The 22767-nt window shown below is 44.8% G+C and overlaps 1 protein-coding gene across 1 annotated transcript; it reads right to left on the reverse strand.

The window, feature by feature from the left end:
- Positions 1-101: 101 nt before the first annotated feature.
- Positions 102-21131, reverse strand: POLG (DNA polymerase gamma, catalytic subunit). The gene is made up of 22 exons (XM_015815281.2): positions 20536-21131; positions 19530-19716; positions 18282-18449; positions 17375-17521; positions 16522-16601; positions 16130-16312; positions 15692-15843; positions 14321-14444; positions 13113-13337; positions 11356-11473; positions 10687-10752; positions 10030-10134; positions 9149-9309; positions 8713-8766; positions 8258-8375; positions 7011-7146; positions 5308-5554; positions 4293-4415; positions 3579-3747; positions 3055-3263; positions 1782-1942; positions 102-238 (listed from the first exon to the last, which is right to left on the reverse strand). Exons 1-22 carry the CDS (start codon positions 21129-21131, stop codon positions 174-176), a joined length of 3594 nt encoding a protein of 1197 aa, XP_015670767.2. The 3' UTR covers positions 102-173.
- Positions 21132-22767: the final 1636 nt, after the last annotated feature.

Here is a 22767-nt window from a genome sequence, read left to right on the forward strand (position 1 = left end):
CTTTGGGTCCCTAATCCTCCACGTTGGCCTTGGGAACCACAATCCTCAGCGATGCCTCTTCTCCTCCTTTTGACTTGGGGTGAGAAGAAAAAGCAGGTGTCCGTGACCAAAAGGTTCCTTCTGGAGGATCCCGCTGGGACAAAGCGTGTCCAGTTAACTTCTAAACTCAAACTTCATTTTCCTTTTTCCAAGGAACCTTTTGTTATTTTAATAAGTTTGTATATATCCAGAGCTTCCCCTGTAAGAAATTAACAATAACAAGAGTCATTTCTGTGCCTATTAAAAATGCTCAAAAGTTCAAACTTAACTTATAAAGATTCACGAGCTGGTTTTTGCGCTCCTAAAGACATCTTGTTCCAAGCAAGGATTTATATAAAGCAGGAGAGGGAAGGAACGTGTAAATTAAAACCTATACTTCCAACTCTTTTTAGTTTGGCCAGAAACTATGAATATATTTAGATAATAAGCCAGAGCTGGTTTGAATTTTCTTACTTTACTTTGGCGAAGTATTCCTCTAACAATTTAATAAAATGCATAATGTTGCGTTGGTTTCTTAAGCTGTCACATTTAGTTCAGCAATTGTTAACTGTGTTCCTGAAAATAAACAACTATATAATTTTAAAAATGCACATTAACTTGCAAAAGCAATTTCAGATAGCCCTGATATAGGAGGCTTTACTTCTTAAAAAGTAAGTATCTTTCAGGGGGGGATAAAATGTTTATATTCTGTTACTGAGGTATTCAGGCTCATTGAATTTAAATGTCTCTCACTTCTACATGTTGTTGTTAGTTGCGAAGTTGTGTCCTACCCATCGCGACCCCATGGACAACGTTCCTCCAGGCCTTCCTGTCCTCTACCACCTTCTGGAGTCCATTTAAGCTCCCGCCTCCTGCTTCAGTGACTCCATCCAGCCACTTCATTCTCTGTCATCCCCTTCTTCTCTTGCCCTCCATCTTTCCCAGGATTAGGCTCTTCTCCAGTGAGTCCTTCCTTCTCATTAGGTGGCCAAAGTACTTGAGTTTCAACTTCAGGATCTGGCCTTCTAAAGAGCAGTCAGGGTTGATCTCTTCTAGGACTGACCGGTTTGATCGCCTTGCAGTCCAGGGGACTCGCAGGAGTCTTCTCCAGCACCAGAGTTCAAAGGCCTCCATTCTTTGGCGCTCAGCCTTTCTTATGGTCCAACTTTCACAGCCATACATTGCAACTGGGAAAACCATGGCCTTGACTATACGTACTTTTGTTGGCAGGGTGGTGTCTCTGCTTTTTAGTGTGCTGTCTAGATTTGTCATAGCTTTCCTCCCCAGGAGCAAACGTCTTTTGATTTCTTGGCTGCAGTCCCCATCTGCGGTGATCTTGGAGCCCAGGAAGATAAAATCTGTCACTACCTCCATTTCCTCCCCATCTATTTGCCAGGAATTGAGAGGGCCGGATGCCATGATCTTGGTTTTTCTTAATGCTGAGTTTCAACACTTCTACACAGCCGTGCACAAAAGTGTCCTGTTAAGTCAGAGAATGTAAGGGAAAGATACTATCCTCAGTTTAATACTTTCTTTCCCTGTTGCAGGAAGCATGAGAACTCATGCAGGCACTTTGGGTTTGTCCTTAAGGATACTCCTGGGCAAAGCCAAACTGATCCTGAGGATGAGGGAAGCCTTGCACAAAGCTGATATCCAGACTGAGAAAGGTTTACAATCTCTCATTATATAGGATTATCCAGCAACTGGAAGGTAGAATTCTTGTCAAGTGTGATTTTGAAAAGCAGTAACCATCTGATACGCACCTTGGGGGATGTTGTACCTTTGCTCCAGTCCTCCTGGGTTGGACGGGGTGACACAATCCATTGTCGCCTCTTTCCTTAAACAATGATCAATATCTACCGCGCTGAAAAAGGCCACCGACTGAGGCAGATCCTGAAGACCGAGTTTATAGGCAAACATACACCTAAAAAAGTGAATGCTGGATTTAGGGAAAAATATTTAGAAGGATATCCCTTCTTCCTTTGGAGCAGATCCTCTGATCAGTTACAAAAATATATTGTTTAAAAGGCACACTACAACACACCTTCACTATTTCCATCATGCACCTTTATCCTCTAGGGGACAAAAAAAACCCCAATTGTTCAAAAACACATTTTAATTAGCCACAGAAGTTCTATTTAAGTTTGAAAAACAAATGGGTAACTGATATATAAAATAGAAAACTCTATAATATTTTATTCCAAATCAATAAGCAAGAGCTTCGGGGTTTTTTTTTTGTTGTTACCCTGATATATTAGTTGACAACGTTCTATTTAGTGCTTGAATCTGTGGTTTAAAATTATGTCCAAAACTCAGCCCTTGAAGCTCTTCCCTAATTGTAATCACATGTACGTATCTCAAAGAAGAACAGATAAAAATCTCCATCCGAGTTCTCAAGATGCCACAGATTTTCTGGGATTTGCAAATACAATGATGCAATCTTGAGCCATCCTACTATTATTCCACAAATATATAATTGGTAAAAAATTGCACGAAGGGAAACTAATTTCTTTAAAATCAGCTCTGCCTTCTTTCAATTACAATATTTTATTGCCCAGCAGTGTTTTTTCCAAGATTTGAGAATAATGGATTCTCATTAGACTCCCAACAATCTTTCAGAGAACTGGGATTAGATTATTAAAATTCTAAACACTAATATGTCACAGTAAGTTTGATATTTATCTTTGGTATGCAGTGACTAAGCCATCGGGTCTTAGAGGCTTTATTTCCAATAATTTCTTTTCCAACTCAACTTCTTTAAACTGAATATTTTTGCCGATAAATTCCTATGTGTCCGACTAAGAAAATTTTTGGCCATCCTCAATTTACATCAGTTGAACCATCTTCCCCAAGCTGACTGGCATTCTCCAGGGTCAATAAGAACACAGTTTCCAAAATTCCTACCTAGCATAAGACATCTGGGCTTGTAACCCAATTATCTGGAGGGCACTAGATTATGGGAACATCTCAAATACTAGATTAAGGGGAAATCTCAAATACAATATGAACTTGCCAAATGATACGACCGGAATTTACCGTGTGAGGAGGTTGGTGATCTGCAGGGCAAGCGCTGCCCGATAGCGGTCCTCGCTCTTGACCAAGTAGCGCACTTCGTCATGGATGCTGATGCAAAAACGTCCATCAATGTCAAATAGCTCAAAGAGCCATTTCATAGATACGAGCATCAGATGCAGATAATCCACCGCTGAACTCTGAACCACCCAATTTATTCTGCTGGTCACAAACTAGAAAGGGAAAGAAAAAAAAATGAACAGATACTGTAATACTTTTTCAATCAGGAAATCGGCTTGTTATTTAATTGCTGCGTAGTTGAGATTTGGGAGGTCTGCGCATCAGCCGGTCTACAGCCATCTGCAACCTACACTTATCCATCCACCCCTCTGCAGCTTGGATGATTGATGCCTACGTGCAATTGCAGACAAGTCTAAATCAAGCTTAAGAACAAAGACGGTAATGACAACATCTCCAGTTGCAGCTCAAGTCGCTACTTTTACTGCTCAAAAAAAATCAACTAGTTAGAACAGAAGGATCTCTCTCACCTCGCCGTCAACAGCTGCTGGCTCCAATGCTCTAGAAATTCGACAGCCCAGCACTGGGGTGCTGGGTGCTTCCGACATGGCGATGCTTTCCAGTTTGTTGAACATTTCAGATTCTGTGCCACTGGCCCACACTCGCTGGCACACCATGTCCCACTTCTTCCTACGAGAGCTAGAATACGAAGCACATCGCTGCTGAACTCGGAGATCAACAGAAAATCTGACCTTACAATTTGGGGTTGCGGTCATTGAACTGCAAGAAGAAAGACTTGCAATGCAGCAGGAGACGCACACGCAGAGCAAAGAATAACAAACTGATATTGCAATCATACAAGATTCAGATTTTAGCTTTGCAGCATTTCAGCTTCCCTTTAAAATGACAATAACGAAAAGATTGGGTTTTTTTTTTAGTTTCTGGACCTTATGGCTGAAAAGGCAAACTTAAGAATGTGTCGCTGACTTTTGGGGAATTTCAGAAGTCACAAGAGTATCTGACTGAAATTACCAGACATTTGGAGGGGCAACATGCAAAGAATTCTGAGTGCCGAAGAATTTAGCAAAGCATGCAATTCCTAGCAGAAGTTTGCAGGATGGAGTTTAGCTGATTCTGACGTGGAACATGACTTCATTTTAGTGCCAACCACCCAGTGTTTTGCACAAGTCTGATTATTTTGAAGGAATAACTACAGTAAAGCTTGGCTCTTGTTGTCTCTTTACCGTTTCTTTGCTTCTCTTTGTAACCGCCACACGTCTTGCAAGGGTATGGAACCATCTTCTGCTCTGTCTACCGTGAGGCCCAATTGATTCACTAGCCATTCCCCTTCCTCAGACAGGTGGCAGCTATAAGAAATGAAGAAAGAAGGAAATCCAAGGATGGGAAAGACCGTCTAAAAGCTGCCGAGATTTAGAGGCCCCTTCCTGGATCTGTTGCATTGCACTTGTGTCAGAAGCACCGAGGTGCTTCCGGGGTTGAAAGGTGTCGGAGCATGCACAGTCTTATTGCGCTGAGGTAACCCAGGAATAAATGCAGTAAACAGTGGTCTGTATTAAATGGTGGTTTATCACATACTATGTACAATTATACACTAGAAACAAAATACAACCACGTGGTGATACAACAAACTCCAATACACAGCAATTACAGCAGGAAACGGACAAGAGAGAGAGACTCCAGCAAGGCCATCCCTTTTATACTCAAGCTCTTAAAGGGATACAGACTCCTGCCGAGTCATTCCTAACATTGCATCATTCATCTCACATTATACAAGCTGGTTAGCTTCTAAATCATTACCTTGACAAAAGGATTAGCCGGTGACATCACGGTTGCCCAGAGAACACCCAGTTGAGGCCTCCTTTCATGTCCCCGGCAGGAGCTGGAGCGAAGGACGAGAGCTCACCCCACTCCCTGGCAGCATGCGGGTCTCGAACGTGGATTTGCTAACCTCCAACCCAGTGTCCTAGCCACCCAAGCCATCATGCTCCTTCTTGGACCTGTTTAAACAAGCTCTTCCGACCTGCCTCTGAACTTAGGCCCTGGGTTGCAATGGTTGGTAGATTCTTTGTGGTAAGATTTAAATGCTGGTGGATTTTCTTTGGATTCTCTTTTGGATACTATATTGTGAATCAGTTTTCTAAGCCACTCAGAGTTGCGTGGATTGGAACAGCGTGTAAATACAACCAATCAATCATCTAGTCATTCAACAAAACGAAGATTCCTCCTTTGCCTCCTTACCGTCGGATTCCCTTCGTGACGGCGTACATTTGCCGGGCCTTCTCACTGGCTTCCTGTTCTGTCAGGCGGTGGTTGAACTGCATGAGGAGGCGCTCAGCAAACGCCTGTCCTGCCCCATAGATACGTCCGTAGTTGAACACCTTGGCGTGCTCTCGGCTGATCCCCACGGTGGAGGCCGTCTTGCTGTGCAGATCCGTGCCGTTGCTTTTCTTCCCCTGAAGCGTCATCCAGCCAAAAGCGGTGCAGCCTTCAAAGGGGCGGAAAAAAGAGGGTCAGGAAGTAAAAGATCGTCTCAAGGTGGCTTTGATAAGACAAGAACCAAGAACAGAGTGGATCCGGAGGCGAACTGTTGACAGGGATGCAAAATGGAGCCAAGAACCAGATTTTGCACAGAAAAATAAGCATGTCTCCAGTGTTTAGGGTTGCAATACTTGCTTGGAAACATTTGTCAGCTGAGGTGCTAAGATGTTAGCCCGATGCCAAACAGTCTGTTCTGCATTCTCCCCTTTTCATTCTAAGCTAATCAGAAATGTCACTTAAGTTGCTTTCCGAAAGATGCTTTTTCAGGAGGCAACTGGACTTTCTTTTTTCTCTTTGAAGGCGTTTCACTTCTCATGCAAGAAGCTTCTTCAGCTCTGACTGGGTGGTGGGGAATGGAAGGATTTATACTCCTTGCAGACAGCTCGTCATTTGAATTCTGTTAAGAGCACGGGAGTCAAACTCGTCCTGTCAAGTGATGTCGTGACGCATTGCGGCTTTTTTTGCAGCTGGGGTGGGGGCATGGCCTCCGCATGATGCAACCGTTCGGCAGTCTGACACCTCTATTTTAGAGAATCGTTGAGGCCACCTGGAAGTTTACCTGTGTCTTCAGGGTCACCTGAGTAGTGCAAATGGGTGTGGAGCCTTCTTGGAACTGTTGAAAGGACTGTGTTGTAGACTGGAGACAGATGATGCAAGGAATATAAATCCTTCCATTCCCCACCCTCCAGTCAGAGCTGAAGAAGCTTCTTGGATGAGAAGCGAAACGTCTTCAAAGAAAAACAAGAAAGTCCAGTTGCCTTCTGAAAAATCACCTTTGGGACAACCATGACCTGGATGACGGAGAATCTCCGTAGACTTTTGATTATTTAAATAAAATAGGTTTTAAAATTCAGCTCCTGGGCACAGATAGTCCTCGACTTACCAACCACTCATTTAGTGACGGTTTGAAGTTACCACAGCACTGAAAAAAGTGACTTGGGACTGGTCCTCTCACTTGTAACTGGTGCAGCCTCCCTACAATCATGGGATCAAAATTCGGACGCTTGGCCACCGGCCTATATTTAGGTTGCCGTCTGCCACTTTCCCAAGTTGGCTTCTGACGAGCAAAGTCAACAGGGGAACTCAGATCCGCTTAACAAACCTGTGATCCGCTTAACAACTGCAATAATTCACTGAACCGTGGCAAAAAAAAAAACACCTGTAAAATTGGGAGCAGCTTGTTCAACAACTGCCTTGCTTAGCCATGGGAATTCTCGTCCCAACGGTGGGGTCATAAATTGAGGATAGCTATTCGAGAGGTCTTTAGAAACGGGAGACAAATAAACGTACAGAAAATTGATCTATCAGGAGCGGCTAACGGAGAGGACGCAGAGAATGTTTATGTTTACCGACGCGATATTTTGGCTACCCAGGAGAAAACTGCTCAGTATGCTGATACTCACCATGCATGCCGGCAAAATGGGCTTCTCCCAAGACAGCTGCTATCCAAAGCTCTTGAGAATCAACATCGGCTCCAACCAGATGGTAACCAGGAGGAGTCTGGACGATCGCTTTGAGCTCGCTGCCCACCCGGTCGGTCTGTAAGAAATGGAAGAAATAATTTTGGTTCCTGACGAGCTGCGGTCGATGCGTGGGCTTGGATTAAAAGGAAGCGCCCTTCTCTCCATCCTTTTGCTCGGCGGGAAGACTCATTCTTCAGAATGGACAATCAGTCAGCTCTTATACAGGTGGTCCTCGGCTTACGACAGTTCGTTTGGTGACCCTTCAAAGTTACAACAGTGCTGAAAAAAGGGACTTATGACCGTTTTTCACACTTACACCATTGCGGCATCCCCATGGTTCACGTGATCAAAATTCAGACGCTTGGCAACCGACTCGTATTTATGACCAGAGAAGTCATAAAATGAGGCAAAACTCACTTAACAAATGTCTCACTTAACGACGAAAATGTTGGGCTCAATTGTGATCGTAAGTCAAGGACTACCTGTATGTACTGTTTTATTTTTCACACTTACAATCATTACAGCATCCCCAGGGTCACGTGATTTACATTCAGATGCTTGATCACTGACTCACACTTATGACGGTTGCCGTGTCCTGGGGGGGTGTCATGTGATCCCCTTTTGCAATCTCCTGACTCAAGGGGGAAGCCAGATTCACTTATCAGCCTGCTTACTAACTTATCAACCGCCGTGATTCAATTAACCACGGTGGCCAGAAAAGTCGTAAAATGAGGCAAAACTCACTTAACAAATTGTCTCGACAAAAATGCTGGGTTCAGTTGTGATCGTAAGTTGAGGACTACCTGTACTGTTTCATTGGTTCTACATATGCATAGATGGCTTGGGTTTTGCACTGGGTGTGGCAGGAAAAAAAACAACACAATTTTATTCTGCTCTTCCATATTCCTAAACCTAGCCCTGCCATATAGGAGGGTACAGCAGCCAGAACAATCAGCATTGAACCCAAACTCTAGGACTTGAGGAAAGAAATTATCCTTATCCTGGGTTTAAAGTAACACAAACAGGTTTCTGTTGCAAGCCTGGAAGGGTCTCAAACATCTTAGCGTTGTGGAAACGGGCCTGCAATTTCCTGCTTCCGTGCTATCTCATATTCCGCTCCGCTGTGGGAACAGCCAAAAGGCTGGTGCAGAATTTTGAATACAAAGCCTCTGAAAAGAGCATTTTACCCTGGCATTGCTGGCGGTCAGCCACGTGGGCTCCACAGCTCGCCGAGTGACCGTTCCAGCAGTCACTACTTGTGGCAGGATGGCTCCATAAGCATTCTCGTCATCGTAGTCTGGGTGCCTAGAAAAAGATCACGGTGAGAACCCACTTCAAAACCTGGAAGATCACCGTCAGGGACTCTGCAGATTCCACACTGCTGTTTATGCTCCCAAATCAGTTAAAAGCTGATCTGCAGTAAAAAGGCTAATCCTGTGAGCTACTCTATCATGATTGTTTTCTGCACCCTCTTTCCAGAGAGAAGAGATTAATAGTGACAATAAAAGTAAGCATCTGAGGCCCAGAATGATCATTTACTTGAATGCAGACCTTTATATGGATTTTAGCGGAGGTCGCTAATTTTGGATGAAATAAAAGAGATATCGCAATGTTGGTCTTGACTGCATTTCTCTATACATACCTAGTCACGGATCTTGGCAGCTCCCCTTTCTTCAACCAAACCACTATCTGTGAACTGCAAGGAGAAAAAAAAAAGTTTTACAATAAAGTTAGACTAAGCTTTTTCTGCCACCTTTCCAGTCTTTTCCACAGACTGTACAGTGTGTGGTTTTGTGTGCTGCCTGCATCCCGCGGATGGTGCTTTGCTTGTTTGTGCAGACCGGTTGCTGACATGCCACGGGGGGGGGGGGGATTAGGGACCCCTGGTTTATGCAACCTGGACAGGTTTATGATAGAAGGAAGACATTCTACAATACAGAACAGAGTTCAAATTTCTGCTGTGCGGAAGGAAAGCAAAGGAGAAGGGGAGAAAGGAGAATAAGAAAGAGCAAGCAATTACACTATGGTGAGTTGGCAGCAAGACAAACCCACAACCGAATATGCGTCCCTCTGCTCACCTGATGCGTTTATGAGCGTTTCTCCAGAAGGAGATTTTCTTGTTGATTTCCAAAGCGTGGGTCCCATCTGCTGCTCCTATTCCAGCTTTAAGAGTGCCATCTTCCATCTTGGGTAAGAAATCCTTGGCAAATGGGCTCCCAACATTGCTGGCATTGCCATCCTTTTAAGAGCCGGTGAAGAAAGTTTTATTTTAACTCAAAGCAGATTCTGCAAGCAAAATGCAATGCTTCTTCCTTGGTTATTTTTAAAGAAATTCCTTCTTCCATGCAAACATAAGAGAGAACCACTCTCTTCACACTTCAGATCCCTGTTTCAGCTGGGAGTATTAGAGCTTCTGAATCACTGAGCTATATGATCCATTTTATCCCTGAAAATTATTCTAGTTTCTAAATGGGCAGAATATTTTTCCCATTAATTAACATTCCTCAACTGCACTCGCCACAACTGAGAATAAGTAAATCTTCACAGCGATCTTTACAACAGCAAGCAAAACAAATTTAAACTCTGGTGGCTCTTATCTACATTCCCTTTCTTTGTTCTTTCAATCAGGAGAAAAGATACTTAATTGCTGAGATGCCTTAGTAAGAAGAATTTTTCTAGCCAAAACTCATCGGTGATACAGATGCTGATTGGGTAAGTCAAGAGTGCCACAGCTACATTCTCCCTCTTGCCAACTCAAACAGGGCTACAAAAATTATCTAAAGAATAAATAAAAAACACTAATGTGCACTAAAGTGAAAAGGAGGTGGGGTGCAGTGGAGACTGCAACTAACGACAGGGATGTTAAAATGACAACACATTCACAATGCCAATAGATGCAAGTTGTCACTGGATTCCCTGACAGATATACAAATACAGACACCATGAAGTTCACCCTTACTTTGTGAGGCAGCTTAAAAAACCAGCATCCTGGAATATTGACATCATTGTAAGGTCCATTGCCATGGTGATATTCAGGTGAACTCTTCACCAACTCCATCTCTTCCTGTATAGAAGAATCAATGCAGGATTAAGCAGTTGAGAGTCATTCATTCATTCATATGTCTGTATGTTGGACACTACAAATGGCTGATCAAAGAAGAATTGATACCTTTGAACAGTGGTGTGGGCATAAATTATAGCGTCTACCATGGACAGAGTGACTAAGAGAGAGATGTTAAATTGTATAAAACCAGGTTCATCACTAGAAGCTAAAATCATAATACGTCTGACTTACTTTGGCCATGTCATACGTTCAAATTCATTGGACAAGTCAATGATGCTAGGAATGGTTAGTGGAACAAGAAGGGGCAAGCAAAGAATGTGGGCTTGATAACATCAAAATTGGTACAAAGATGAACATCCAACAATTGGAAGAAGCTGTGCTTGATGGGCTTGGATGGAGAGCACGTGCCTATAAAGTTGCCAAGAGTCGGAAACGACTAAATGGTTAAAACAACAACAGATATGTATGTATGTATGAACAAAAGAACACCTTCAAGCATGCCTGGTACCAGATTAAATTATGATTATTTTATTTCTTTAGATGGGCCATTACCTGCCTCAGTTCTCTGGTGATCGAATCCACATCCATATCCACCTCCACATGGCCAAGCAATTCAAACTGACATGAAGAAAAAAAGAAATTCTTTAATATGTGAAAGTTGTTCCGTATCTGTTCACAGTATCGCTTATCTTCCAAGTTCGCACTTGACCAAAAGGATTATCTATAAAATGTGAAAAAAACCACTCCCTCTGCACATAAACAAGCAACCAATGTTTTAACCTATCTGACATGCAAGTTTTTAAAAAGAATTACGACGTGGTCATTTTTTAATCTGAGAATCAAGAATTTCTGGGGGAGGTAGCGCAAACTGCAGATGGTTCTGTAAAAACAAAACCAACCATTGTTGCAAAGTACAAGGTGAGTAGACTGGTTTCCTGGAACCTCCCTGGATAAGGAGAGAACAGGAGATCATCCACGTGTGCTCCGGACGATTGTTTCTTATAAGGAGACCACAGAATAGCACTTTTCTGCATGCCGGGAGATGACCCAATTCGCCATTTTGCTTGCAACCACGGCAAAGCCTTTTAAAGGACACTAATTTCACAATATATTTATCAACACTCCAGTAAGAATTCCTCCACCCAATATCTGGCACGGTACAATAAAGTGCATACTCTGTCACAAAACTGTACCTCTCATCTTGGAGAGGAGAACAAGTACCTTTTCCCAAAAATCACCGTTCTCCATTAAGAACTCTTCTTCCAGGTAGCTGCCGAGTGAAACCGGTTGCTCCTTCCCTTTCTCCTTGCAATATTCCCGATACAGATGTTCTATTACCCTATCAGAAATAAGAGTTTTCATAGCCTGAACTGCAGCAGAATCATAATCATCCCTTGCCTAGCAAAATGTATGAGCCTTTTTCTTCCTTCTCATTATTGAATTGTCTTTAGGGGGGGAATAGATACTTTAGGCCCGTGGTGGCGAACCTAGGGCACGGGTGCCACAGGTGGCACGCAGAGCCCTCTCTGTGGGCACGCGCGCCGTCGCCCCAGTCCTAGGCCTTAAGCTGGGTTTTATAAAACCTTTTCGCTTTATAAAACCTCTGCCGCCGTGTGCAAAAAAAAAAGGTTCAATCAATCAATCAATTTCAACTTCTTGCGGGAAAAAAAAAGATCTTGCAAAGTTGGAATTGATTGATTGAACTTTTTAGTTCCACCCAGTCTTCCATTACCACCGAAGCCATGCCCACCCAATTGGCCACACCCATCCAAAGGGCCACGCCCACCCGGCACCGACGATACGTAAGTGGGTTTTGGGTTGCAGTTTGGGCATTTGGTCTGTAAAAGGTTCGCCATCACTGCTTTAGACCTAATTGTGGGGTTTTCTTTTAGGTATGTAAAGTTCCTGGGTACCTGATATAAAGCTCACAAAAACATTTTCTTGTCTTCACGGCTCTTGAAAAGTAGAATGAATGAATGTTTTTATTAGTGTCAAAATCCAGCAACATTAAGCCAGACAAGTAAAAGGCAAAGACAGTACTGGCCTAATACTGTAACGACACCAAAGTGACATGCAGTCCAATTCAAAAAGTTTTGTAAACATTTTACAAGCATCTTGACATACCGCTGAGAAGAATTTGGCGATATTGTCGGCAATCTCTGTCACATCATTAATATAACACAGCAATCACTTAGATGACCCTAGTCAGTGTTTTTTTGAAGTGGCCATTTTAAGATATGCGGACTTGAACTCCGAGCAAGTTTCCAGAATTTTGGGAGTTGGAAAACCACGCCTTTTAAAATTGCCAAGTTCAACAAAAAAGCTGACCTACAGGATTTAAGATGAAATCAGTTGATTTCACATGTCCCTACAATGTTTGCAGAAAACCAAGGCATAATTAGGTGTCTCTTATTGCAGCTGGACAGTTTTTTCCAATCCGAATCAATGTTATCTGAAGATAACTCATTCTGGAACTGAAGGTTAAGTTGCTTCAAGTCAAGACCCCACGTTAATTCCCCAAGAAACAGCCAGAGGGGAAGACATACCTTATTCTGAGTTATCACTGAAAATCTGAGCAATGGCATGATTTTTTTTTTAATTGCATCTGGAACTTGATTTTAACAGCTTTGGTTAAAAAAAATACCAGAGGTTGGGCCTGCCAGCTGATGAAATAAGCTTTGTTTTCTCCTGCTTTTCTATTCTTTGCTGTTCCAGATCCTTACCCTATTACTGTATAGTCATCTTATCTAGACAGTTGGTATTGGAGAATTGCAGTGCCACTTGTTGAGTTTCATGCTTTGCTACATTTCCAAAATATTGCTGTTGATGTTCTGCTGTTCTCCAACTGAAGACCGTAATAAAGCTCTTTGGGTGAGATGTACACACTTATGCATCCATTACACAACATGCAAAGGTGTGTGTGTGTGGGGGGGAGGTTAGCACTGTGGATTTCACTCCCCCCAGAAATCTTTCCTTACTTGAAAGGGCAGGTGGCCGATGCAGCGTCTGGATCATCCTCTAACAGGTTGTCCTTCCTTCCTGGCACCAGGTAGCCCCAGCCATGTTTCTCAGAGTAGTGCAATGGAAAGCCATCCCAGTTAAGCCTCATGAGCTTTGGAGTCACTCTCATTTGAAGGCTGATAAGGCTGGGTCCAGGGGCCCAACTAGGATCATTGAGCCGTGGACACAGGTTGCGGTACCACCTACACAGGAAGAAGCAAACAATTTTGACACTCAACCAATACCTGATGATGAAGGCTGCTTACCCATATTTCTTTTCTGGGACTGCTATTGGTTTTCTTGTTCTTCACGACTCCATGGACCACAGCAGATCAGGCCCTCCTGGCCTCCACTGTCTCCCAGAGTTTCATGTTCATTGCATCAGTGACACTATCTAACCATCTCATCCTCTGCCGTCCCCTTCTCCTGTGGCCTTCCACCTTTCCCAACATCAGGGTCTTTTCCAATGAGTCCTCTCTTCTCCCAAAGATGCTTTTTCACAAACCCATCAGGTCAAGAGTCAGCAGTCCAATCTGCATTTAAAAGACCGCTCTTTCGAAGGCAGAAAAGTCCACATTTTGGACAGAGAGGACCACTGGTTTGAAAGAGGCCATCTATGTCAAAACTGAACAGCCCTCTCTCAACAGAGGGGGAGGAATCCAACATCATCTATCTCCAGTCTAGAACACAGTCCTTTCAACAGTTCCAAGAAAGCTCCACACCCATTTGCACTACTCAGGTGACCCTGAAGACACAGATAAGCTCCAGGTAGCTTTAACGACTCGCTAAAAGAAGGCAAATGACCAGCTGTCTGCAAGGAGTATAAATCCTTCCATTCCCCACCATCCAGCCAGAGCTGAAGAAGCTTCTTGGATGAGAAGCAAAACGTCTTCAAAGAAAAACAAGGAAGTCCAGTTGCCTTGTGAAAAAGCATCTTTGGGATAACTATGACCTGGATGACTGAGCATCTCCGTAGAGTAGACAGTCCTCTCTTCTCAGTATCTGTCCTTCCAAAGAACAAATGCAGACCATTCCCATGAGATGGAGGCAAAGGGAGACCCAGCTGTGCTGGTTGGGCATTAGAGGAGCAGAAACCGACCACAGCTGGAAAGAACCAGATTTTGGGAAACTGTTTCAAGAGAACTCCTTATTTATCTACATCTGAAACATTTCTTTAGGAACTTACTCTGGATGGCCAGGGAGATGCTGAATTCTTTTTGGCTGCAAAACCACCGTCTCCTTTAGACTCTGAAGAACCTGTTGGCTGCCATTTTGGCTTTGTTCTCCTTCTTCTGTCAGAGGACCAGGATCTATTTTCACAACATAACAATACAACATGCAAAATAAAAATTACAAGCAGCGTGCAAACCATCTTAACTGTACCTTATCTGATCTCAAGGAGCCTCAGAACCTATCTTGCCCCAATAAAACTCCATGCCTTGCAAAGTTATAGCCCAGTGGTTCTCAACCTGTGGGTTGCGACCCCATTTGGGGTCGATCGACCATTTCACGGGGGTCGCCAAGCAAGGCTGTCCGCCATTTTTTTCCCCTTTTCCGGCGGGTGCCTTACCTCCCTTGGGCTGGGCCAGCTGGTGGTCGGCCTGCTCCATCTCTGCCGCTTGCCAGCTACGCCTCGGCCAGCGCAGGGGGCGGAACCACGCATGCACGGCGCTCCCGGGCAGGGAAAGTCCTCGACTTACAACCGGTTGGGTAGTCCTCGACTTACGACCGGTTTAGTCCTCGACTTATGACCGGTTTAGTCCTCGACTTACGGCCGGTTTAGTCCTCGACTTACGACCGGTTGGGGTCGCGGCATTAAAAAGGTTGAGAACCACTGTTATAGCCCAATGTAATAGCAAATGAGTTCAAAGGGAAGAGATGACCAGGGAAGTTGAGGCTGGATGGAGCCGGTGAGATTCCCAAGAAGGAGGTGAGAAGTTTACAAAATGCAATGTATGAATGGATGCAAGCAAAATCAAAGAATCAAAGATAGGAAAGTACCGTTAATCCTGTTGGTATACTCTAGGTTTGGCTAGAATTTTATTCTCTTATTTCCTCCCTTTTCCTTTGTTTTGCTGTGACTTATTCTGCTTATGTTAAAAGGAATGAGTGAGCATGCATACGTATTCTTTGTAGCTTTCATTCAGAAAGCAAATTTCAAAGACTCCGCCAATGTTCAAGCAGAATTATAATATGGTTAAGGTGAAACTGGTTCACACATTATGCCAAACCATGGTTTGTTAAACCCTGTTCCCCAGAATCACCCTGCCACTAATGGGTGGTGCATTGCATTAAGCCTTAGCTGTGGGGTGCCAACCACAATGGTTGGGCTACAGTAGTGGAGTATGCCAAAGCAAAAGAAAGACACAATTTCAGCTTAACGCCAGGTGTGATCCCAGCCAGTGAATGCAGTGTACAGGAACCTAAAGATGACAGAAAGATAACTCCACGACTACAAGGCCTACCACCTTGAGCTGGCCATGAAGAGACATCAAACACACAATTATACAATTGTAAGGAACTCCTCTCTTAATTTGATCAATAAGTGGTCATCTACCTTCCTGCCACTCCAGCGGAGATGCTCTTTCCACTACTTTAGCTGGCTCTTCATTCACGTCTTCCTTTTTCTTCCTAGTTGGTTTCGTTTTCTTTTGCTTAAATTTTTGGAGGTCCCATTTCAGATCCCACAACCAGGGGTCATCTTTGTACCTATTGGGATACAACAGACCAACCTCAAGGAGGGATCATGCAAACAGCCATTCCCATCTCAAACAGCCTTTCCCACCCAAAGGCATCTGAGATTCTGCAGGCTACAGCAGAAGATAAGGTTGATTCTATAGCTGTAAGTCAATTTCTTCCTCCCTTCTTCTTCTCCTCTCATTATCACCCTACTGCTGCTTGACTGAGATCCGGATTGCAAGACCCATCATTTTACTGAACGGTATAGTTCTGGTTTAAAGCCTACTAGCTCTACTAAGCCACGATCGACGAGTACCTCTCCTCGTGAAGCAGCTGACAAGCATTGTCGGCCAAGTTCATCAGAGACTTCTTCATCTCTTTTTGCAGCTCCTCGTAAGTGACCTGAGCTTCATCCAGGTACTTCACCCAGTTCTGATTAACAGGTAAGTAAGAAACCCCCATTTCTAGCATACCTGCAAAAGTCACAGGATGTGGACACCTAATGGGGAATAAGAGAAAGGAACAGCCAAAAGAGAAAAAAAAACAATCACGCTCAGGGACCCCACGAACTAAACCGTGTCGACTCCATGCTCCTACCGTTCTTTACAAGGTCTTAAACAACTATACAAAGTCAACCCGAGATTGGTAGCTAACCCAGAACACTAGAATCTCATCCTCAAACACATTTTCACCCAACGAACAATTCACCTTTGCAGGAAAAGAGGAAGCTGCTCGTGGAATATTTCATAAGTAGCCTGAACATCAAGGGCACAGTAATTCATCAGCTCCTTTGAACAAAGAGTGAAACATAAGGAAAGGACAGTTATATTGTGGCTCCATCTTGTGAGCCCCTCTTATCGGAGGAAGAAGGCTCCGAACATGAAGGAGAGGAGATGGCCAGGCCTCCCTCTCCAGGACCCTCCTCTTTGGCAATGCCTCAGGTGTCTCCCGACGGAGAAGAGATTGACCAGGAGCCAGGTGGTTCTGAGACTGGCCAGGAGCCAGGTGTTTCTGGGATTGGCCAGGAGCCAGGTGTGTCGGATAATGAGGAAGAGAAGTTGTGGCTGGATCCACGCCAGCGTAGGAGCGACAAGCGTGCGCAGCAGAAAAGGAGACGTGCCAGAGATTAAGCTGAATCACTGGACCACACCCCACAGGCTATAAAAGGGTGGTGGTGGCCATTTGGACCTCTGTGACGGACAAAAGCTGAATCTCTGGCAAAGTAGTGTGCTGTGGCTTTAAACTGTGTGTATTGTTTTTTGTTTCTGTGTGCTTGGAGTAAAAGGTCTTGGCAGGCAGCTACGGAGCTGCTGCCAAGTTTCTTATCGGTGAAGTGGTGTCTGGAGAAGTCTTTAACCCTCGGCTGGCTGTTTGGGTGTGTGGGTCGGAACAGGGACAGAACAAGTTATTAAAAGGTGGACCACAAGCCATTTGCTAATCTACTTTAAATATTGCCTCCTGGTTACTGATGGGGTGCCATCTTCGTTTCATGCAGACGCTTTCTTGGCTCCTACTAGCTAAGACTCTGTTCTCAGAAAGAGAGAAGAGATTGTCTTCCCACCTGGAAGTTATTCCTGATATCATTCATGCTGCCCTTGACGAAGAGTTCACGGGCTTCTTTCTGTAACGGCTGCCCTCCAACATAGAGGGAATGCACATCGGCCAGGTTGTTGATACTGCTGATGTTCACCCAGTTCCAGGAGCCAACCTACAATGGAAGACCAGCAAAAGAAAAATAAGAAACTCATCTATAGATTGAAAACCACGTGGAGAGAAACTAGACTGGTTAGAAGCCGGGCAGCATTTTAATATAATAAATAACAAAGACACAACTGTCCATTCCAATCATTATGGCCCCTTTCTCCCCCACACATCTTTAACTCTCAGAATTAAATAACCAGTTTGTCTCCTCTGCAATCTCAGATGCCCATCTTTTTATTAGATGCCCAGGCCTCTCTAGCTTAATCCATATATATGCAGTAGAATAAGGATGGAGGAAATCAGAGAACATCTGTTTTCTTCGACAGAGGGGAAGTCCTATTTGTGAATGCCGCTCTCCCGTTTCAAATAAATCTTGCAGAAATAAAATAGCGGGAAACGTTTTGTGGCAAGGTCTCCTGCTTGAGCGGGGGCTGGACTAGAAGACCTCCAAGGTCCCTTCCAGCTCTATTCGGATTCTGAACTATTTTCTGCTCTTTTAAAGATACGACTTTAAAAGAGGAGGCAAGGAGACAGGTTGGGTGCTACAACTTACTGTTATGTCCGTCATGATATACGATAGAAATTCTGGGCTTCATTGTGGTTGTTAAGTTGTGGACCACCTGTATCTACAACCTTTGAAGAGGTCCACTCCTTTCACAGTTATGTCCCTTGCACTGGGCCAGTTGCATCAAGAACACACCAAACACCTTGCGTCGAGAGTCAAGGTGCTGTGCGACAGCATCCTGATCACGGCTGCATCCACTTACCACGGGTCCACTGCCTTTTCTTCGTGTTTTCTTGATGTGTTGCTGGACCTGTTGCAGTCCTCTCCCCTTGCCCTGCTTGGCGGCCTTCCAAAGGCTGCGCTGGAAACCGGTCAGTCCGGAAATAGCCATGTGCATGCTCATCGTGTCCAGGAACCGCATTTGGGATCCCTAAAAGAGTGGTTGGAACAGTCAAAGGGAGCATTTGACATTGCCTTACAAACCAACGTAGACTGGAACATCAGTCTGAAATGGTATAGGGTTTCCTGCCTGAGCAGGGGGTTGGATTAGATGACCTACAAGGTATCTTCCAACTCTGTCTATTCTATTCTATTCTATTCTATTCTATTCTATTCTATTCTATTCTATTCTATTCTATTCTACTCTATTCTATTCCAAATTCTATTCTATTCCAGTGGTAGCAAACCTATGGCACACGTGCCAGAGGCGGCACACAGAGCCCTCTGTGCGCACGTGTGCTGTGCCCCGGAGATGGCGAGGGACTGGCCCCCACCGCCCTGGCCCCACCCACCCAGTCTGCCATGATCACCAGAGCCACGCCCACCCGGCACCCAGTGATAAATAAGTGGGTTTTGAGTTGCAGTTTGGGCACTGGGTCTCTAAAAGGTTCGTCATCAATGTTCTATTCTATTCTATTATTCTATTCTATTCTATTCTATTCTATTCTATTCTATTCTATTCTATTCTATTCTATTCTATTCCAAATTCTATTCTGTTCTGTTCTGTTCTATTCTGTTCTGTTCTGCTCTCAGACATACGATGCGGCCAGTTCATATCTCACTCAACAAATGGCATCGCATGCTGTGGTTCCTTAATGCTGGTAGGTGCTTCCAATACAAATATAGTAACACGCTGCAACAACCAGGTTCAAAGAAATGTACACCATCAACCCATTGAACATTTGCTTCACAGCTGCACGATCCACTTAACAACTGCAGTGATTCACTCAACCACCGTGGCAAGACAAGATAGTAAAATGGGGCAAAACCCATTTAGCTGTCTTGCTTAGCAACAGAAATTTGATCGTTAAGTCGAGGACTACCTGTACAGCCCTAGAATCTCCTGGTGGTCTTCCATTTAAGTACAGCAAGCCACCAGATCTGACCCCCATTTTAATTGTTCAAGATCAGACAAGTCACCCCCAGCCACAAACATTTTCTCTTCGAGTCCCTGTGAGAACCGGGCAGAGGAGAAGAAAGCAAGCTGAAGAAACGGCGAGGGATGTCTTACCTGGATCAGGTATTGCTCCTTGACGTGAGCCCGGTCGAAGGAGACGTTGTGGCCGATCACCAGCCTCTCCTGCCCAGTCTGCTTCTTGAGGCTGCTGCTGGTTTCCAGAGGGATGAGATCGGACAGCCCCAGTTGGTTAGACCAGCTATAGCGTTGTTCCAGCAGACGCTTGCTGCACCAAGAATACCTGTGAAGCAGAACAGATTTTACTGTATTTTTTCCTTTTGGTTTAGCCACTCTGCAAAGCCAAACTCTGCTGACCACCTAATTCTCACCATGCTGTCTAACGTCTATGTGTATTTTCTCAATAGTATGGTTGCAGTCAACAAAGGCATAGTATCAAGATCACATGAAGTACTAGTACCACTTTATAAAGCCCTAATAAGACCACACCTGGAATACTGCAGCCAATTTTGGTCACCATATCACAAAGAAGATGTTGAGAGTCTGGAAAAAATTCAGAGAAGAGCAACTAAGATGATCCAAGGCCTGGAGACCAAAACATACAAAGAGCGGCTGCGGGAGTTGGGTTTGGCTAGTCTGAAGAAAAGGAGAAATAGGGGAGAGATGATAGCAGTGTTCCAGTATCTGAGGGGCTGCCACAAGGCAGAGGGGGTCACGTTATTCACCAAAGCACCAGCGGGAAGGACGAGAAACAATGGTTGGAAACTGATCAAGGAGAGAAGCAACCTGGAATCAAGAAGAAACTTCCTGACAGTGAGGACAATCAACCAGTGGAACAGCTTGCCTTCAGAAATCGTGGGCGCTCCATCATTGGAGATTTTCAAGAGACTAGACATTCACCTGTCTGAGATGGTATAGGTTCTCCTGGTTGAACAGGGGGTTGGACTAGAAGACCTCCAAGGTCCTATTCTATTCTATTCTATTCTATTCTATTCTATTCTATTCTATTCTATTCTATTCTATTCTATTCTATTCTATTCTATTCTATTCTACTCTACTCTACTCTACTCTACTCTACGCTCTATGCTCTGCTGCTTCTTACCAAGCATTGGATGACAAAGCCACTGCGAGGGTGGGACAATGTCCTTCTTCCATGCACACCTCCACATCAAAGACCAAAGCTCGTTCATCGGGGAAATCCACCTTTTCCCTCTCCCCCTCGGGACCATACCGAGTCCACCCTACTTCCCAAGCCCACTCCGTGGGCCTTGGTGGGATCTCGTGCTCAAAAAGCTCCTTCGCAGCCTCCAGATAGGGGAGGCTTTGCTTCTGAGCCAAGAGGCGGAAATGTTCATCGATGTTCGCTCCATACATCCGAGGAAGCTGTAATGCCACATCAGGAATGGTGGCTGTCTCTTTGCCCCACAAGTCATGCCTCTCCAAGTGTTCTATGCTCTTCTGGACGTCTTCCTCTGAATAATGAACTTGAGCCCCCCGGAAGATCTGTTCATGAAGGCCTTTGGAGAGCATCTGGATGCCAAGAGGATTCATGCGTTGGTCCTCTTTGGGAGGAGCACCCGTATCTGGAGCCATCTTCTCCTGAAGCAGGAGCCCCGCAGAGGAACGGGAGGCGCACGCCCGGGTTCTGCACAAGAAGGATGGACCTGCCAGCGACGTCCTCCACGGCAGGCGCTTCATCTTCACCTACGGGCGAGCGGTTGGGAAAACAAGCCCGATTTCCTGGCCAGCTCAGATCTGTCAGGAAACAGCACGGCCCATGCTCACGTTAATATTTCCCATTCCAGATTCTTATTAACACTACCTTACTAGGAGGCAATCAACCATGATTTCTTATCATGGCTTGCTGAACAAAACATGACGGTGGCGCAGTGGTGAGAACGCAGTACTGCAGGCTAACTCACTGCTGACTGTCAGGAGTTCGATCCTGACCGGCTTAAGCTTGACTCGGCCTTCCCTCCTTCCGAGGTGGGTAAAATGAGGACCCAGATTGTTGGGGGCAATCTATGCTGACCCCGTAAACCGCTTAGAGAGGGCAGTCAAGCACTGCAAAGCACTATATAAGTCTTAAGTGCTATTGCTGTTAATAGCCGAGCTTATTCAACCCACCGCACGGATGATGTTACTTAGTTGGGTCCTGAAATGTCTGCATGTAAGCAGTCCAGCTCAGAGTACATTAAGAACCCCTCATTTCAACTCTGAGCTACAAGAATATTCTACTGGCGACACCGATCTATTAATCAAGCCTATGTCCCTTTCTCTTACCCTTGGGAAAAAAAACAACAGAAAAATTGTTCCTTCCTAAATTGCAAACACTGATTCCCTCCCCCCAGCAAAATCAGATTATCCACACATTCCCAAAGGATATTCCCTCCAGTCCTCTGAAAATGACTTATTGAGTGTTTTTGCCTTCTCGCCTGTTATCTAAAACATTTAAAATTCAGCCACATTAAAAACAAAAACAGCCCAAACAAACGCATCTATGCTTAATGTTTGCTTAATGCTAACCATGCTTCTGTAGCCTAGCCAGCATGTGGTGCAAAACCCAGCCAGTTTGGGTATCAAATCGTGACTTGGGTAGCACGTTGAAGTCTGGTGGTTCCCAATTCGCGACCCAATTTACGTTCTGCGCCCAATTCGAACAGCACACTTACGTACGTGGGAGAGAGCGAGCGCGGGGTGGAAGAAAGTAGCGGGAGGGGGGATTTTTCCCCCCCATAAATTCGGGCAGAGAGGGGTTTTAAACCGATAAGGAACGGTCCCCCCAATAGAAACAGATGCCTGCTCACCACCTAATCCGAAGGAAATCTGCCTTCCTCCTTTTCCCAAGAGAAGAAGATGCAGGAAGAGAGGAAGATGCCCCCCTCCCTCGCGGCCTTGCACCCTTTGAAGGTGCAAAAAGCCCCCCCAAACCTTGCAAGGCCGCCCCCCGTTTCCTTCCACCTTCTGCAAAAAAAACCCAAAAAAAACTCAACGCAAATCTGCAGCTCTTCCGCTTCGACTCATGGCGGCCTCTTCCAACTCAAGAAGGGGGGAACTGAGGATGAAAGGGGAAACCAAACGCTCCTTTTTACGTTCCGAAAGCTCCCCAGAAAGCGAGAACGCCTCTAAACGGGTTACATAAAAGAAAGAAAAAAACGAGGCTCAGAAAAAGTACGTCGCTGTCGAGAAGCTTGTTTTGTTTTTTGTCTGTCTTTGGAGGCCTCCCCTGCATCTGAGGAGAAAATGGTACCTTCCTAAATCGCCCGGAGCCGCGGCTGCGGCTGAGTCCTTGCTGCAACTTCTATAGGGATCGCGAAGCTTTCCTTACCGGAGT

The sequence above is a fragment of the Protobothrops mucrosquamatus genome, unplaced genomic scaffold (genome assembly GCF_001527695.2).
Source record: "Protobothrops mucrosquamatus isolate PMUCROS unplaced genomic scaffold, P.Mucros_1.0 scaffold334, whole genome shotgun sequence".
NCBI classification, from domain to species: domain Eukaryota; kingdom Metazoa; phylum Chordata; class Lepidosauria; order Squamata; family Viperidae; genus Protobothrops; species Protobothrops mucrosquamatus.

What these genes read in the sequence shown, in the direction of transcription:
- POLG (XM_015815281.2), bottom strand. Translation starts at nt 21,131, where the DNA reads ATGAAGCGCCTGCCGTGGAGGACGTCGCTGGCAGGTCCATCCTTCTTG. An exon ending in CTTCCTCTTTTCCTGCAAAG is followed by an intron (nt 16,313 to 16,521) that starts GTGAATTGTTCG and finishes ATTCCCCATTAG; the next exon opens with GTGTCCACATCCTGTGACTT. An exon ending in AAGGTACAACATCCCCCAAG is followed by an intron (nt 239 to 1,781) that starts GTGCGTATCAGA and finishes AATTTCTTACAG; the next exon opens with GGGAAGCTCTGGATATATAC.